This window comes from Mustela nigripes, chromosome 7 (assembly GCF_022355385.1).
Source record: "Mustela nigripes isolate SB6536 chromosome 7, MUSNIG.SB6536, whole genome shotgun sequence".
In the NCBI taxonomy this organism is placed as follows: Eukaryota; Metazoa; Chordata; class Mammalia; order Carnivora; family Mustelidae; genus Mustela; species Mustela nigripes.
In genome coordinates this window covers 49,152,392-49,168,929 of record NC_081563.1, presented here as the reverse complement: position 1 = coordinate 49,168,929, position 16,538 = coordinate 49,152,392, and the positions used below count along the sequence as shown (strand labels likewise).

The 16,538-nt window shown below is 39.3% G+C and overlaps 1 protein-coding gene across 1 annotated transcript in view; it reads right to left on the bottom strand.

Moving 5' to 3' along the window:
* TACR1 (tachykinin receptor 1) overlaps positions 1–4,797 on the bottom strand; it is a 144,426-nt gene extending 139,629 nt beyond the window's left edge. Inside the window, exon 1 of the mRNA XM_059405735.1 lies at positions 4,409–4,797. Within this exon, the coding sequence (XP_059261718.1) occupies positions 4,409–4,797 (389 nt within the window). The remainder of the gene's footprint in view (positions 1–4,408) is intronic.
* Between the last annotated feature and the right edge of the window lie 11,741 nt (positions 4,798–16,538).

Sequence of the window (16,538 nt, the reverse complement as noted above, 5' to 3'; positions counted from 1 at the left end):
GAGTTTAATTAGAGCTAGACCTGCTCTTGTTTAGGTATATTTGTCTCTGCAACCATTTTTTAAAAATATTTATTTATTTATTTATTTGAAAGAGAGAGAGAGAGAGAGAACCTGCAAGCAGAGCAGGGATGGGCAGAGGGAGAAGGAGAGAATCTTAAGCAGACTGCACACTGAGTTTGGGGCTCCACACAGAGCTCCATCTCGATCTTACGACTCTAAGATCATGACCCAGAAATCACAACTCTGAGATCACGACTGACCAAAATCATGAGTCAGATACTCAACTGACTGAGCCATCCGAATACCCCTGTCTCTGCAACTTTTAATTCTAGGTATCCATTGCCTTCAGTAAATAAGTATTTTTTTGTCAGAAGAAGACCCCTCCCCATCTCGTTCCCCATTCTATGGAAAGATAACAGAAAAGAATTAAATTAGTACTACAATTTACAGTTAAAGGTTTTTTTCTATGTATACATTTTGGTTCTAGAAGGAAATCTGACACAGTTTACCAAGACAGTTTCACCTAGCAATTCCACATCAAGAAGTTTATTCCAGGGGACCTGGGTGGCTCAGTGGGTTAAAGCCTCTGCCTTCGGCTTGGGTCATGATCCCAGGATCCTGGGATCGAGCCCCGCATCGGGCTCTCTGCTCAGCAGAGAGCCTGCTTCCTCCTCTCTCTCTGCCTGCCTCTCCATGTACTTGTGATGTCTGCCTGTCAAATAAATAAATAAAATCTTAAAAAAAAAAAGAAGTTTATTCCAAACAAAGAACAAGCGATGCTCTTGAAGATGTATGTCTAGGATACTTGTAATTATTAAAAATGGAAATAATTTATATTTAGAAATAGAGGAATGGTAAAATAAATGCGTATAGCTCTGCAGTATAATGCACCCATTAAAAATCCCATTTTGCAAAGTATTTTATGACATGGAAAATACCCATGATATGATGTTAAGGAATAAAACAAAAACCAAAAAGCAGCTATTGAAACTGCTTTATTATGATTTAAAATTCATCCTTAAAAGCATGAGTAACTATATGTGGCATAAATATCACAGATAGAAAAAGCCAGTATAGAGGCACCTCGGTGGCTCAGTGGGTTAAAGCCTTTGCCTTCGGCTCAGGCCATGATCCCAGGGTCCTGGGCTCTCTGCTGGGCATCGGGCTCTCTGCTTGGTAGGGAGCCTGCCTCCCCTCTCTCTGTGCCTGCCTCTCTGCCTACTTGTGATTTCTGTTTGTCAAATAAATAAATAAAATCTTAAAATAAATAAATATAAATAGTAAGATAAAAAAAAAAAAAAGAAAGAAAGAAAAAGCTAGCTTTCCAGAATTTTAACTGGTTATTTGTCAGTAGCGGGATTGTAGATACTTTTTATGTTTTCTTTACAACTTAATGTATTTTCCAAATGTTCTTCTGGGAAGATGTATTGTTTTATTCATTCATTCACTTATTTAATAAATGTGTAGTGACTGTTAGGTGTCAGGCACTCTGCCTTGTGTTGAGGAGATAAAGTAAATAAGACAGCGGATATGTTCTTCACTTTGCTCAGAGTTTACAATTCCTTAAAATTGGGAGAAAAAAGGTTTTTTCCTTAATTCATTTCATTTGACTCAGTAATTCCACTTTTGGGAATCTATCCTAAGGAAATAATCAAGGTAGCAAAAAAAATTATCATATAGAAATGTTTATTAGTGCATTAACCATTAGGCAAAAAAGTTTAGAAGCCACATAAATGCCCAACAGTTATTAACAGTAGTTAATAACATGGGAAAACATTATTCATGTTTTCCACTACTATCAACAGGAAAAAAGTATGCTGCAAAATTATACAGAATCTGACCTCAATTATGTAGTGTAATTAGTCATAAAAGAGAAATTCGGATGTTAACAAGTGTTATTTTTGCATGGTGAAGTAATAATTGATTTGTACTTTTGTGCCTATATTCTTCATATTTCCCAAGTTTTTGCAATGAACAGGTTTAATATTATAATCAGGAAAAACATGCTGCTTTTGTTTTTAAAGACTTGACTCAGACATTATCTGTTAAAAATTCAAGGAGCATACAAAAAGACAATTTACCATTTCCTTAAAGTTTGCCCTGACTTGGTGAAAAAAGGAGAGAAAACTCATACAGAGAGAGCCCACAGCCCATTTCCTTTCTAAAACATTCTTGGGAGAGAGTGGATGAACCACAAATGCAGTAGAGCTACCCCCATCACAGGGACTGGGGAAATTAATTCACTGTGCTCATGAGGCTGAGCAAGGCAAAATAGAAGGAGCACTTGGAGGACTTGGAGACAGAGCCCTGGACCCTAATCCCAAACTCTACCTTGAATCTAACCTTGAGCATGATATTGATAATCTCCCTGAGGTGTGTCTGTATATTAGGGACCTGGGGACATTTCTCACTGCTGTCATTTCCTCATTGAGCAGGTATCATGCAGGGTCAGGGTCCTGCTTTGCCTTGGGTTTGCCTAGAGAGAAAGAACAATGGTGCCTGAGATGTCAGGGTCAAGGCAGCCAAAATCTGGCTCCCTATCTATTCCGGTGTGAAGACTTTGACCCTGACTTCTGACTCTTGCCTTCTAAGTTCAAAGAGAAAGCCCATGGCTGTGGAACATGGCAATTCTGTATAAGCTGAAGCAAGAGGGCTGCCTGCTGGTGCTCCATCAACTACTGAATGCTCAGGTGTACACGGACTGACAGGGCTCCCTTGAACTCACACAAGGCCCAAGTGCATTTAAAATACCAACTTTCCCTCTAATTTAAAGTTCATCAAGACTGAAATCACAGCAGGTTTCACTGCACCTGTATTCAGTCATATATCATGCTCTGGGTTTTCTAAATGTAAGGGTTTGCTGTGCAGTCAAGGAGCAAGTCAGTGCAGAAAGATTTATAGGCATACTTCACTTTCAACAAACTTAATATCTGAAAATTAAAGTACCATAAAAGATAAATTTACAAAAGAATTCATTTCATTACCATTTTGAGTAATTGGTTTACCTTCTACTTCTAAAACGTAAATCGGCTCACCACAACCTGTTTTACACACAACATATCAATCAAGCACATAGAGTTGCATAAAGGAGATGTCTATGGAACTTAGAAATCAGTATTTGGACACCACTGCAAAAGCTGGAAACATTTCTCTGATTGACTACAGAAGGTGAAAAAGACCTCAAATCAAATGATAGATAATCTTTATGCCAAAAGAGTTTAGTAGTTTGGGATTTTTTTTTTTTTTTTGGAGGGGGGAACATTTCTTCTAGGTCCTTCTTTGGTTTTCTCATAATTCATTGATTTCAGCAAGGCCACTGAAAGAACCCATTTCAGAATCACAGGGGCAGGTGTTTTCAACATCCCTTTATATCCCAGGTAAGCATTTAATACTTGTGTACACATAGATACATACATTAGAGATCTATAGCACCCACAAAAATGTCAATGCAGATAAAGCTGTGCTCTAATAATCAATTTTCCATCCTGCCACCTGAGGAGCCATTCATTCCAGAATGTTAGCCCCAGTATTTGAAAATGCCAACATTTTCATTTTCAATCAGCTTCAGAAACCCTTAGTTAGTTGTAGGAAAGAAAGAGCTTTCAATTGCCTTTGCCAAGCACGTTTCTCTGTGGATACAGGCAGGTTAAAAGCATTGACCTTACATGACAAAAGAAATTTAGAAAAGCTCCTGGGTCAGCTCTCTGGGTCCCTATCTGTGGAGTTCCTGAAGAATAGCCTCGCTGCCTCTCATGCCTGAATGAGAGCTCCTAGCAGCATAGACAGAGCCAAATTAGAATCCTGAGTATTTTATGATTCTAATGAAATGCTCTTCACATACAAATAATATTGGAGAGTTGAGGCGGGAGCAGAAAAATCTCTGGATGTCCAGGAAAAAGTGAAAAATGAGAAATTTTCTTAGACATACTTAAAACTGGAAAGCACCAAGAGGCTTCCCAGCAAAATAGTAGGCTTGCAAGGATTAATGAAGCCCCAGCCAAGGGCTAGTCCCCTGGCCAACACCTGGGGATCCCCTTCAGGCCTCCATGGTAAATGAGAGGATGAATATATGGAAAGAAGCAAAGCAGGAGTGGAAAGGAAAGTGTCAAAGAGATGAGTGCAGGAGGGGTGAAGAAAATAGGACTAAATGAAGGATGAAGGAGGTGTGTGAAGAAAGGGAGACTGGCTATGAACAAAAAGGAGAAAAGGAAAAAGGAAATAGATAAGGAAATGGTGAGATAAGATGAAGTCCCGCATGCACAAACGACTCAGTTAGGTGTCAGGAAAACCCCAGGGTACAGGTGACCAATCACCACCTTGATCCAGGCACAGTGCAACCCAGAAGCTCCCAGCAAAGCTATGGTCCTCTATGGACACCTTCTCCCTTCTCCACAAAGGGCAGGCTCACCTGTCGAAGGCCACAGCAGTCATGGAGTAGATGCTGGCGAAGACAGCAGCGATGGGGAAGAAGTTGTGGAACTTGCAGTAGAACAGGCCATAGTACCACTCGTTGTGGACAGCATAGGTGAAGTTCACCACTGTGTTGAACGCGGCCATGGATGCCTCTGCGAAAGCCAGATTCACCAGGAAATAGTTAGTCACTGTCCTCATTCTCTTGTGGGCCAGGATGATCCACATCACCACCACATTGCCCACCACAGAGGTCACCACGATGACCGTGTAGGCAGCTGCCCAAAGGACTATTTGCCAGGCCGGCTGCACGAACTGGTTGGGCTCCGAGGTGTTGGTGGAGATATTTGGGAAGAGGTCTGAGTCTACCTGGAGGACGTTATCCATTCTTCCACTAAGTGGTTAAGCCGCCCCGGGGGTCGGGGTCGTGCTTAACCAAGCAGGAGGGCTACAGGCTCTTTCTGGGCAGAACTCTTTCCTTGCAAGCAGGAGAGTTGGCGCTCAAAAGATAAATGCTTCTAGATGCGCGCGGTCTGCCTCTTGTGGTTCCGAATTCCTCCACTTTCAAGCGTCAGGAAGCATTTGAGTTCAGAAATCCGGAGACAGCGTCTCTATTGCGTGGGACTGGAAAAAGGAAAGGAATTCCACGGGTCACGGTTCCGAGAAGCAGGAGACCCCCGCTTATCTGCACCTGCTGCTGCTTGCAACTGCTGTTCCCGCTGCTTGCAGCGGGAAATGCAAAACCCTGTTCTGCAGGAGGACTTGGGGGCGAAGGGGAGAGTGTTCGTCACAGCATGACCTGAAAAGTTCTGAGTCTATGGCGGGGATTCTGGGGCCCCTGGTCCGTCTGGTGATTTTTTTCCTTTGCTTTTGCTGCGCTGTCGCCGCCGCCGCCGCCGCCGCCGCCGCCTGCAGCTTCGCAGGCGCTTGTCTGGCTCGGGTCCTGCTTGGCTCGGGAGTTAGCAGAACCTCGGCAGGCTGCGCGCGAGGCTTTTATAACCCTCTGCAGAGACGTCACCGCGAAGGGGCAGTACCTGGGCTGCGCACCCGCCAGTCCTGGTGCGCAGCGCCGCAGTTGAACCAGCTGTTGGCAACCGTCTCATTCCACCAACGCAGCCACCTCGCCTTTTGCGGCTACCTGCTGTGGGAATCCTCAAGCCGGGCGCCCCACACACTCCGCGAGGGGGCGCCAGGTGGCCTCGGAGTAACTGAGCCGGACGGCGTCTGCAGGCTGAATGAACCACGGAACCGAAGGATTTGCGAAAGAGCTGTACCGATGATAGACACACAACTTCCAGCGAGAGCAGCCCGGAGCGCTGCGACAGCTCTGCAGAGGCGCCTGCCTGTGGCTGTGGGAGTCGGGCAAATGTGGGGGCGACGTGCCAGCGCTGCGCTCCGGGCCTCTCTCCAGCCCGAGTGTACCACGGGCTCGCCCTGGCTGCTACCGAGAGGAGGTGACGATGCCCAGTTCCAGGTGTCCGGAAAACTACTTTGCTGAGATCGTGTTTAGGAAATACCCCCAAACACCAAGGTCCTTTCTCTGGGTTGACCGATTCCCCTGGGGAGGCAATGATAGACTCTAAGCTTTGGGGATACCTTCCTCAGGTTCCTCGATGACTTGGCCCCTAGGTCCATGAAAAGCTCCAGCTGAGCTCTCCAGCTGAGCCCCCTGCGCAGACAGCCGGGACTGGGCTGGGCTCCCTAGGAAGCTTGGTGAGCGCAGCAGCCACCTATCAGCAGTGTGTCGCTCAGACGCGCCTCTCTGGGCCCTCTGCCAGTACCCACTGCGGCCTCGAGTTTACCGCCCGAGGACCTAGGAGCTTCTGCCTCTGCGCCTGGGGGGCCTGCGGGCTAGTGCCAGGCTGGGCGGCGTGGGGGGTTCCTTCCCCTACTCTCTCGCGGGTTTGCATAGGGACGGGAGGGCAGTATTGTCCCCCTTTTCTAGCCACCTCCTCGGCCCCCGGCGGACTTCAAGGCCTCATATGCAAGTCCAATGCCATTTCAAACCGCGGAGCTGGAGTCGGACGCAGGGAGGAGGTGGGAAATGCTTGTCGGTGGGTGCGAACCGTTTTGGAGAAGCCGAGATGGGCTCAAGTTTGGAGGCTTTCCCGCCCAGAGTGCCCAGGAGATACGGTTCGAACCTTCGGAGGCCATCTGTTCCTCTGTCTCCCTCGCGCCCTCCGCTTCTTTCACTGCGGGAACTCAGAACTGTGCGACATGAACAGGAATGGTTACCATAGCCCAGCGCTGAGGCTCGCTGTTGGCGCAAGCCCGCCTTCTCCCTGGAGCTGCGTTTACGCACTAGTCCTGTCTGGTTATGCGCCTCTTAGGGGAGCAAGCAAAACATCTGGCAGGAAACGCTTTAAGGTTTACAAATTGATTGTACCGATTGATGCCAGGCTAAAATCTGCCAGTTCATTTTAGTTTTGCTGAAGCCTGGAATTTCAGCATGTATATGAACCTCACCTTGCACCCCTAAACCTGAAGAGAAAACTCCAGTGATGTCTGGGGGAGCACAGCACGCACTTATTTAGACAGGTTGCAAAGAAGGAACCTTCTCGAAGGGAAGTCCTCTTCCACCCTGGATCTCTCATAACTGCTTCCAGTAGTGGGTATTAGAGCTCTTTTAAGCTTTTCCATTCTAAAATATGTAAAATGTTATAACACTGCTAATGCATAGTGTTTATTTTCCTATTAGAAAATTTGAATTTCTAAGTTTTTTTTTTTTTTTTGGCTGTGTGGATTTTCCTTTCCATAAATTGTCTATTCACATGTTTTGTCCCTTTTTCTGTTAGACTGCTTTCCAGTCACTTTTTTCTCAGAGCTCTTTGTATATTATAGATATAAACACTGCCTATTATTAATATTTCAAGTATTTCTCTAATGCTATTATTTATCTCTTGAATTAATGTATTTGTCATAAAAACTTAAACAATTTTTTATGTTGTCTGTATTTACTTTAGTAGCACTTGAGTTTTCAAGTCTTGGTTTAAAAAAAGTCTTACAAAATCCTGGCTTTTTTCCATCGTGGGTTTTCTTGGCAGTTCTTTCTTTTCTTCTTTCCTATCTTTTTCCTTCCTGCTTGCCTTCCTTCCTCTTCCTTCTCTTTTTCTTTCTTCCTTTCTCTTTCTCCTATTTCTCTTTTCTCTTTCTTTTTTTTTCTTTCCATCCATCAATTCATCCATCCAACCATCCATCCTTCCTTCCTTTCTTTCCAATAAGGTCTTTAGTTCACCTGCAGTTTGTTATTGTGTATTATATAAATTATTTTTTCATATTAATTAAACCATTATCCATGTCATAGATTAAATTTACAAATACATGTGATTTAATAGTTATATTCTCCAGTCTTTCCTACTGATCCATTTGTCTATTCCTACAGCAATACCAGGTATATATGTATATATGTATTTGATTAATATCATCTTCTACTTTGCCTAGCCTCCTTGCAATTAGGAAGAGACTAATTTAGCCAATAGGTTGTGAGTGGAAATGATGTGTGTCACTACTAGGCTGAAGCATAGAAGAGTGTGTGTGTGTATGTATGTGTATGAGAGAGAGAGAGAGAGAGAGAAAGAGAGAGACTTCCCCCATGGATTCTCTCCACCAAGTCCCAAATGATGCAGCCACAAGAAGACAGGCCTTAATTACCTTGAGTACCCAAGTGACTGTATAAGCTAGGCTGCTGGCCATTTTGGACATGTAGTATAAGTAGGAAATGAATTTTTGTTGTATTAAGGCACTAGGTTTGGGGATTAATTTGTTACTCACCATGTTATAGCTTATCCTGACTAATACAGGAATAAATATTCCGATATCTGGTAAGGCAAGTTCATCTGGATGCTCATTTCATGCTTTTTAAAATCCATTTTTAGACATCACATTTAAATTTTAAATTCAATTTAAAAATTAAACAAAACAAACTGCAGTAATATTTTAATTAGAACTGTGTGAAACTTACTGAATTTTGACAAAATTGACATTTTTGATATATATTTTTTAATCTAAGAACATGGTATGCCTTTCCATTTATTCAAGTCTTATTTATACCTCTCAAAAAGATTTTATAATTTTGATTAAAATAGATCCAGTCTTTTGGTACATAATTTCCATATATTTTGTAGGTTTTGTTTATATTTTAAATGAATACTTTTCTTTTTTTATTTTAGATCAAAGAAAACCCATTGTCTTCTGTGTATATGTATTTATGTTTATGTGTATGAGTGTCTTTCTTTGTATGTATCCTCATCATTTTATTGAATTTTGTATTTATTCTGCTTTTTATTTGCTTTTCTTTGCGTTTTCAATCACATCATTAGCATATTTTTGTTTCACTGAATTTCCTTTACCTTCTAGGACAATGTTTAATTAACATTGGTGATAAGAGGTATTTCTGTATAGTTTCTGAATTTAAATTAAGATGACTTTGAATTTTTACTATTTAGGAGAATATTTGTTGTTAAATTTGCTAAATAGGCTCTTATGTTTAAATAGTTTCCTTCTACTTTATTTTACCTAGAAAATTTTAAATGAATGTCTTATAAATTTCTTTTATTTTTAAATGCGTTTTTCAGGATCTGTTGATATGATTGTGTAATTTTTTTTTCACTAATTTGTTGACATAATGGATTAAATGAATAGATTTCCCAACACTCGACCCAACCTAGCATTCCTGGCACAATATCTGCTTGGGTAAAGGCTATATTATTTCTTTGATATATTGCTGGATTCAACTTTATTTAACATTTTTACATCCATTTTTCTAAGTGAAACTGATGTAGAGATTTTTTTCCTTTTCTTTTTCATATATTAATATTATGCACCAGAAAGTGAAATGAGAAGCATCTCATCTCTAACTATGGCAAGAAATACTAGTCTTGGCCCCTGAACTACTCAAGAACTAGTGAGAAATGTAAGTCCCTGGGCCATCACAGTACTACTAAATTAGAATCTGCATTTTAGTAAGAACTTAGGTTATTTGTATGCATATTAAAGTTGAAGGGTTTCTTTTTTTTTAAGATTTTTATTTACTTATTTGACAGAGAGAGAAGCAATGAGAGAGGGAATACAAGCTGGGGAAATGGGAGAGGGAGAAGCAGGCTTCTCATTGAACAGAGAGCCTGTCGCAGGGCTTGATCCAAGGACCCTGGGATCATGACCTGAGCTGAAAGCAGATGCTTAATGACTGAGCCACTCAAGCACTATGTAAGGTTTGAGGAGTTTAAAATAGATCCAGTGTTTTCTAAGTTTCTTAATGATAAGAAACTCTTGAGTTGGTTGTTAATAAACATAATCCGGTTCCAAGGAAAACTCTGATTTGGTGAATCTGATTGGGGTTCAGTGGTCTGTGTTTTTACCAAGTACGCTGGGCCAGTTTTCTCTTCAAGCAAGTTTTGGAAATATGTGGACCTTTTACTTTAAACAGCACAAAACTAGATGAGTTCTTTCTTCATCTCAAGGAAATTTTTAGCTAGTTTTTTAATTATTATTATTATTATTATGTCTTCTCTATTAGCCCTGTCTTCTCCTTTTGAGACTCTCATTATTGTCATGGTAGGTTTTCTAGAACCATCCTCTGGATGTTTATAAACGATTCCTGCTCTCATTCTTAGATCTCAGTATCCAGGCTCTTCTGTTTTGGTACTTTCTCCAAGTTCTGTTGATCTCCCAGCACAGTCCAGCCTGCCTGGTTCTACTCTTTTCTCAGCTTAACTCCCAACAGAGCCCCAGGGCTCATTTATATCCAGCTGCCCTTAAGGCCTGAAGCCACGTGGCTGATAGGAGAGAACGTTGGAGTTGCTGGGAAAAGGAATGCAGCTGTGTTCAGGTCCCCATACACTCTGATCTCCTGAAGCCACTGGTGTGGAAACATCACCTTCCCCCTCCAGTGTGGATGAGTTACTACTATTAGTCACTGGCTTCCTTTCTTAGCCATCCTTTCTTTTTTTTTTTTTTTTTTTTTTTAAAGATTTTATTTATTTATTTGACAGAGAGAGATCACAAGCAGGCAGAGAGAGAGGAGGAAGCAGGCTCCCTGCTGAGCAGAGAGCCCGATGCGGGCCTCGATGATCCCAGGACCCTGAGATCATGACCTGAGCCGAAGGCAGCGGCTTAACCCACTGAGCCACCCAGGCGCCCTTAGCCATCCTTTCATAAGACAAACTGGTATACATTATATCTCTTGGAAATTACATTGTTACTCCTCTGAAGGTAGGAACCATGTTATTCAACTATTGGTTTGCTAGCAGTCCCTTCCCTACATGGCACGATTAATACATATGTATTGGGTTGGATTGAATTGCTTGATAATGGTTGAATTTAGAAAGGTGGTGTGAGACAGGGAGGCCGCACCAGAACAGAATTCATCAAACTGCAAATCTTCCCAATACAAAAACAACAATAACATTAATAAAAATAACAGGAAGTAAGGGGAGGACGGAAAGGGTATATGGCTCTTCAACAATGCTTTCTGGAACAACTGTTCTCTACCTGCTTTACAGGTAGTCACTATCTGCCTGTGCTTTTAGCTTTAGCTTTCTGAAACACTTTATTTTATGTGCGTTTCTATATATACTATAGCATATAGCATAGATTTTGAGTTTCTTTTCATGAGCTAATGTAAAAATCATTTTCCTTTGAGTTAAAATGATTCATATTTAATGATATGACTGATACATTTGGCTTTAAGTCTGTTATTTTACGTTATATTCCCGAATGTATTTTTTTGCATTTATGGGCAAATGTATATGGTGTTATATACATGGCGTTTGCTTCAAAAAATGATTGTGTTATTTAGAAAGACTTGTGTGGCTTTTTTTCCTAGTAGGTAATTTTATACTCATATCTTTTATAATGCTCTTAGTCTCTTTTTGTCGTACAGACTTCTGTTATTTGGCTTATCAGCTTCAAATGATATTGTAAATCTTCCACCTATTACCCATGTTGTGATATATGAGCATTTCCCTTCAACTGAGCCATACTAACCTGCTGTCTTTGCAGGTCAAAAATGCCTGTTGATCAGCATATCATATGGCTTAATTTGGTAATACTTTTCCCTTTTATTTCTTTTCTCTTCCCATTTTAAAAGATGTGTTATTTCTATTTTGACAAAATATTTTTTCTTTCACATGTATCTTTGTTTTTGTTTTGGTCTTAGACCTATAATGAAATACATCCAATGGTCATCATCAGCCCTTTTGCTAAAATTTCTGCATCGATCTTTAGGCTGAAAGAAGTTCTTCTGCAGTTAGCTCTTCAGAAAGACCTCATAAGTAGAGCCTTGCATTTTTAAGACTGCTTTCTGTTGCTCTCACACTAGAAGTTTAGTTTCATCATATATTCTTTTACTTTAAAAATAAGCACTAAAAACTACACATACTAATTGGCATGTTTTACGGACTTCTATGATTTTATGGACATAAAATTTGGGGGCTTTGCATGCCTCTCATTTTGTTTTTTGTTTGTTAAGATTTTTAATTTATTTAAGAGAGAGAGAGAGATGGTGTGAGAGAGCTGGGGTGGGGGGAAGAGAGAGGTAGAAGCAGACTCCCCAAGGAGCAGTGAGCTCGGTTCTAGGACCTTGGGATCGTGACCTGAGCAGATGCTTAACTGACTGAACCACCCAGGCACCCCATCTCTCAATTCTTAAAGAAAATCACTATTTTCTATTACTGGAGAATGTTTTCAGATCTGTTAAGTTGTTGTAACTACTTAAATATTTCTGTTCTATTACTGGAGAATATTTTAGAGAAAAGTTAAAGACCATTTATATTTGAAATGAAAATGTATATCTATATTTATATTTCAAATAAAATTTCATTGAAATATGAATTGACACAGAAAATGACACGTATCCTAAGTGCAGAACTCAATAAATCACAGGAAGTAAACATATCTGTGTAAACACATCCTAGGGGAAAAAGACTATTACCAGAATGATAGAGACCCTCTCTCAGCCATCTCCAAAGATAACCCTACCTTAGCTTCTAAAAATGCAGATTCAATTTGCATGTTTTTTGAATTTTAAGTTAATGGAATTACGCCTGTATAGCTTCTTTTACCCCATATTACAATGGTGAGATTCATTTATGTTGTTTGTAACGAGTTCACTCTTTTTTAAAAGTTTATTTAATTTAAAATAAATTAATGAACATACAGTGTATTATTAGTTTCAGAGGTAGAGTTTAGTGACTCATCAGTTGTATGTAACACCTAGTGCTCATTCCATCAAGTGCCCTCCTCCTTAATTCCCATCATCCAATTATCCCATCTCTCCATCCACTTCCCCTCCAGCAATCCTGTTTGTTTCCTATAGTTAAATCTCTCTAGTTTGTTTCCATCTCTTATTTCATCTTGTTTTAGTTTCTCCTCCCTTCCCCTATGTTCATCTGTTCTGCTTCTTGAATTCCACATATGAGTTCATTCTCATTGCCATATAGCATTCTATTGTTTGAAAATACTAGTTTACTCATTTACTGTTGATGGACACTTGATTGTTTTTTGTATTTCGCAATAAGAACAATGTCACTATTTCTTAAGCACATGTTTACCCAGTTTTGTTGGAAATATGCCCAGGAATACAATTACTGGGTCATGAGTTTGCGTATGCTCAGCTTTAGTAGATATTTACAAACACATAGTTCCTTGCGACAATTACAATCCCCATAGCAACACACATAAGTTTTCCAGGTGCTTCTTCACATCCTTGCAAATAAATAGGACTGTCAGTTTTCTTTATCTCTGCCATTCTGATGGGTGGGATATCCCACTTTCATTTTGGTTTGTGTTTTACTGATGAATGAAAGAATGTGGTGGAGCACCTTTTCATATAATTTTTGGAAAGTGTCTGTTTTAGTTGTTTGATTTTTTTAATTGGTTTTCTCTTTTATTGATTTGTAAGAGTTCCTTAGATGAAATAGGTCCTTTGTCAGTTATTCTGTAGTTTGCCTTTGTCTTTTGATGGCCAGAAATTCCCATTTTTAATGTATCACCTTTCCCCGCAATTTTACAGTCAATGCTTTTTGTGCTTTAAGAAATCTTTGTTTATCCCAAGATCATGAAGATGTTATGTTATCTTCCATTAACTTGATTCCTTTAACTTTTATATCTATCTCTATAATCTAATTGGAATTGATTAATGTGTACGGTATGAACTAGAGGGTTAAGATTCATGTTCATCTTTATTGATATTCAATTGTCCTAGAACAGTTTACTTAAAAGAATGTTCTTTCTCTACAGTATTCAATGCCACCTCTGCCATAAATCAAGTAATTCTGTATGAGAAGGTCTATTTTTAGAATCTCTATTTTGTTCCGTTGGCCTTTTGAATACCCTTGCCCTAGTATTATTACAACTCTATAATAAGCTGTCATATAATCTAGCAGTATAAGTTCTCATTTTTTTCCTTGAAATAGCCTTAGCTATTCTTAGCCCTTTGCATTTCCATACAAATTTTAGATTTTATCAGTTTTTACCAAAAAGCCAAACTCTGTGGCAATTTAAACTGGGACTGTTTTGAATCTCTAGACTTATTTGGAAAGGGTCTATATCTTTACCATACTTATTTAGATCTTCTTAATGCTTCTCAATTAAGTTTTATAATTTCCAATATGGAGGTCTTACACATCTTAGATGTATTGCTAGATGTTCAATCTCTTTGATACTTTGATGCGGTTGTGATAGTTTTTCAAATTTTACTCTCTAAATGTTGCTAATATATAGATATACAATTGACCTTTGTATTTTGATTTTATATTTATAACTCTGGTAAATTCACTCAATAATTCTCATGGTTTAGATTTCCCTGGATTTTTTTTTTTATTTTACACATTGCCTTTACTTTTTAAAGTTTTTATTTAAATTCTAGTTAGCACATAATGTAATATTAATTTCAGGAGTAGAATTTAGTGATTCATCACTTACATATAATACCCAGTGCTCAGCTCAACAAGGGCCATCCTTAATACTCACCAGCCATCTAGCCCATCCCCCACATACCTTTCCTTCAGCAATCGTCAGTTTGTTCTCTATAGTTTAGAGTCTCTTATGGTTTGCATCCCTTCTCTTTTTTCCCCTTCCCCATGTTCATTTGTTATGTTTCTTAAATTCCAAATATGAGTGAAATCGTGTGATAGTTGGCTTTCTCTGACATATTTCATTTAGCATAATACACTTTAGCTCCATCCACATCATTGCAAATGGCAAGATTTTATTCTTTTTGATGATTGAGTAATATTCCATTACAAATATATACCACCTCTATTTTATCCATTCTTTAGTCAATGGACTGATAGACATTTGGGCTCTTTCCATAATTTGGCTATTGTTGATAATGTGGCTATAAACATCAGGGTTCATGTGCCTTCAAATCAGTATTTTTGTATCCTTTGGGTAAATACCTAGGAGTGCAATTACTGGATTGTAGGTAGTACTATTTTTAACTTTCTGAGGAACCTCCATACTGTTTTACACAGTGGCTGCACCAGTTTGCATTCCCACCAACAGTATAAGAGGGTTTCCCTTTTCCCACCTCCTCACCAACATCTGTCATTCCCTGAGTGGTTGATTTTAGTCAGTCTGACAGGTGTGAGTTGGTATCTCATCATGGTTTTGATTTGTGCTTCCCTGATGACGAATGATGTTGAGCATCTTCTCTTGTGTCTGTTAGCTATCTGGAGTCTTCTTGTCTTCTTCTTGTTCATGTCTTCTGCTCATTTCTTAACTGGGTAATTTGTTTTTTGAGTGTTGAGTCTGATAAGTTCTTTATAGATTTTGGATATTAACCCTTTATCAGATATATCATTTGCAAATATCTTCTCCCCTTCTGTAGGTTACCTTTTAGTTTTGTTGCTTGTTTCCTTAGCTATGCAGAAAATTTTTATCTTGATAATATCCCAATAGTTCATCTTTGCTTTTGTTTCCTTTGACTCCAGAGACTTGTCTAGCAAGAATTTGCTATGGACAATGTCAAAGAGGTTGTTGTTGGTGTTCTCCTCTAGGATTTTAATGGTTTTCTGTTTCACATATAGGTCTTTCATCCATTTTGAATTGATTTTTGTGTATGGTCTAATACAGTGGTCAGTTTCATTCTTCTTCATGTTGCTATACAATACCATTTGTTGAGAGACTATTTTTTTTCCATTGAATATTATTTTCTGCTTTGTTAATGATTAGTTGACCATATAGTTGTGGGTCCATTTCTGGGTTTTCTACCCTATTCCACAGATCTATATGTCTGTTTTTGTGCCAGTATCATATTATCTTGACAACTACAGTTTTGTAATATAGCGTGAAGTCCAGAATCGTGATGTTTCCAGATTTGCTTTTCTTTTTCAAGATTGCTTTGGCTATTGGGGGTCTTTTGTGGTTCCGTACAAATTTTAGGATTGTTTGTTTTAGCTCTGTGAAAAATGCTAGTGGTATTTTCATAGGGATTTCATTAAATCTGAAGATTTCTTTGGGTAATATAGACATTTTTTAAAAGATTTTATTTATTTATTTATTTATTTATTTGACACAGAGAGAGAGAGATTACAAGTAGGCAGAGAAGCAGGCAGAGAGAGAAAGGGAGGGAGGAGGAAGCAGGCTCCCCGCTGAGCAGAGAGCCTGATGTGGGACTCAATCCCAAGACCCTGGGATCATGACCTGAGTGGAAGGCAGAGGCTTAACTCACTGAGCCACCCAGGCTCCCCTAGTATAGACATTTTAACAATGTTTTTTTTCTTCCAGTCAATAGGTGTGGAATGTTTTTCCATTTCTTTGTGTCATCTTCAATTTCTTTCACAAGTGTTGTATAGTTTTCAGAGTACAAATCTTTTACCTCTTTGATTAGGTTCATTCTTAGAATCTTATGGTTTGAGGAGCAGTTGTAAATGGTACTGATTCCCTGATTTCTCTTTCTGCTGCTTCATTATTGGTGTATAGAAATGTAACAGATTTCTGTACACTGATTTTGTATCCTACAATTTTGCTGAATTCATATATCAGTTCTAGCAATTTTTCAGTAGAATCTTTTGGGTTTTCTCCATAGAGTATCATGTCATTTGTGAAAAGTAAAAGTTTGCCTTCTTCCTTGCTGATTTGGATGTATTTTATTTCTTTTTGTTGTCTGATTGCTGAGGCTAAGACCT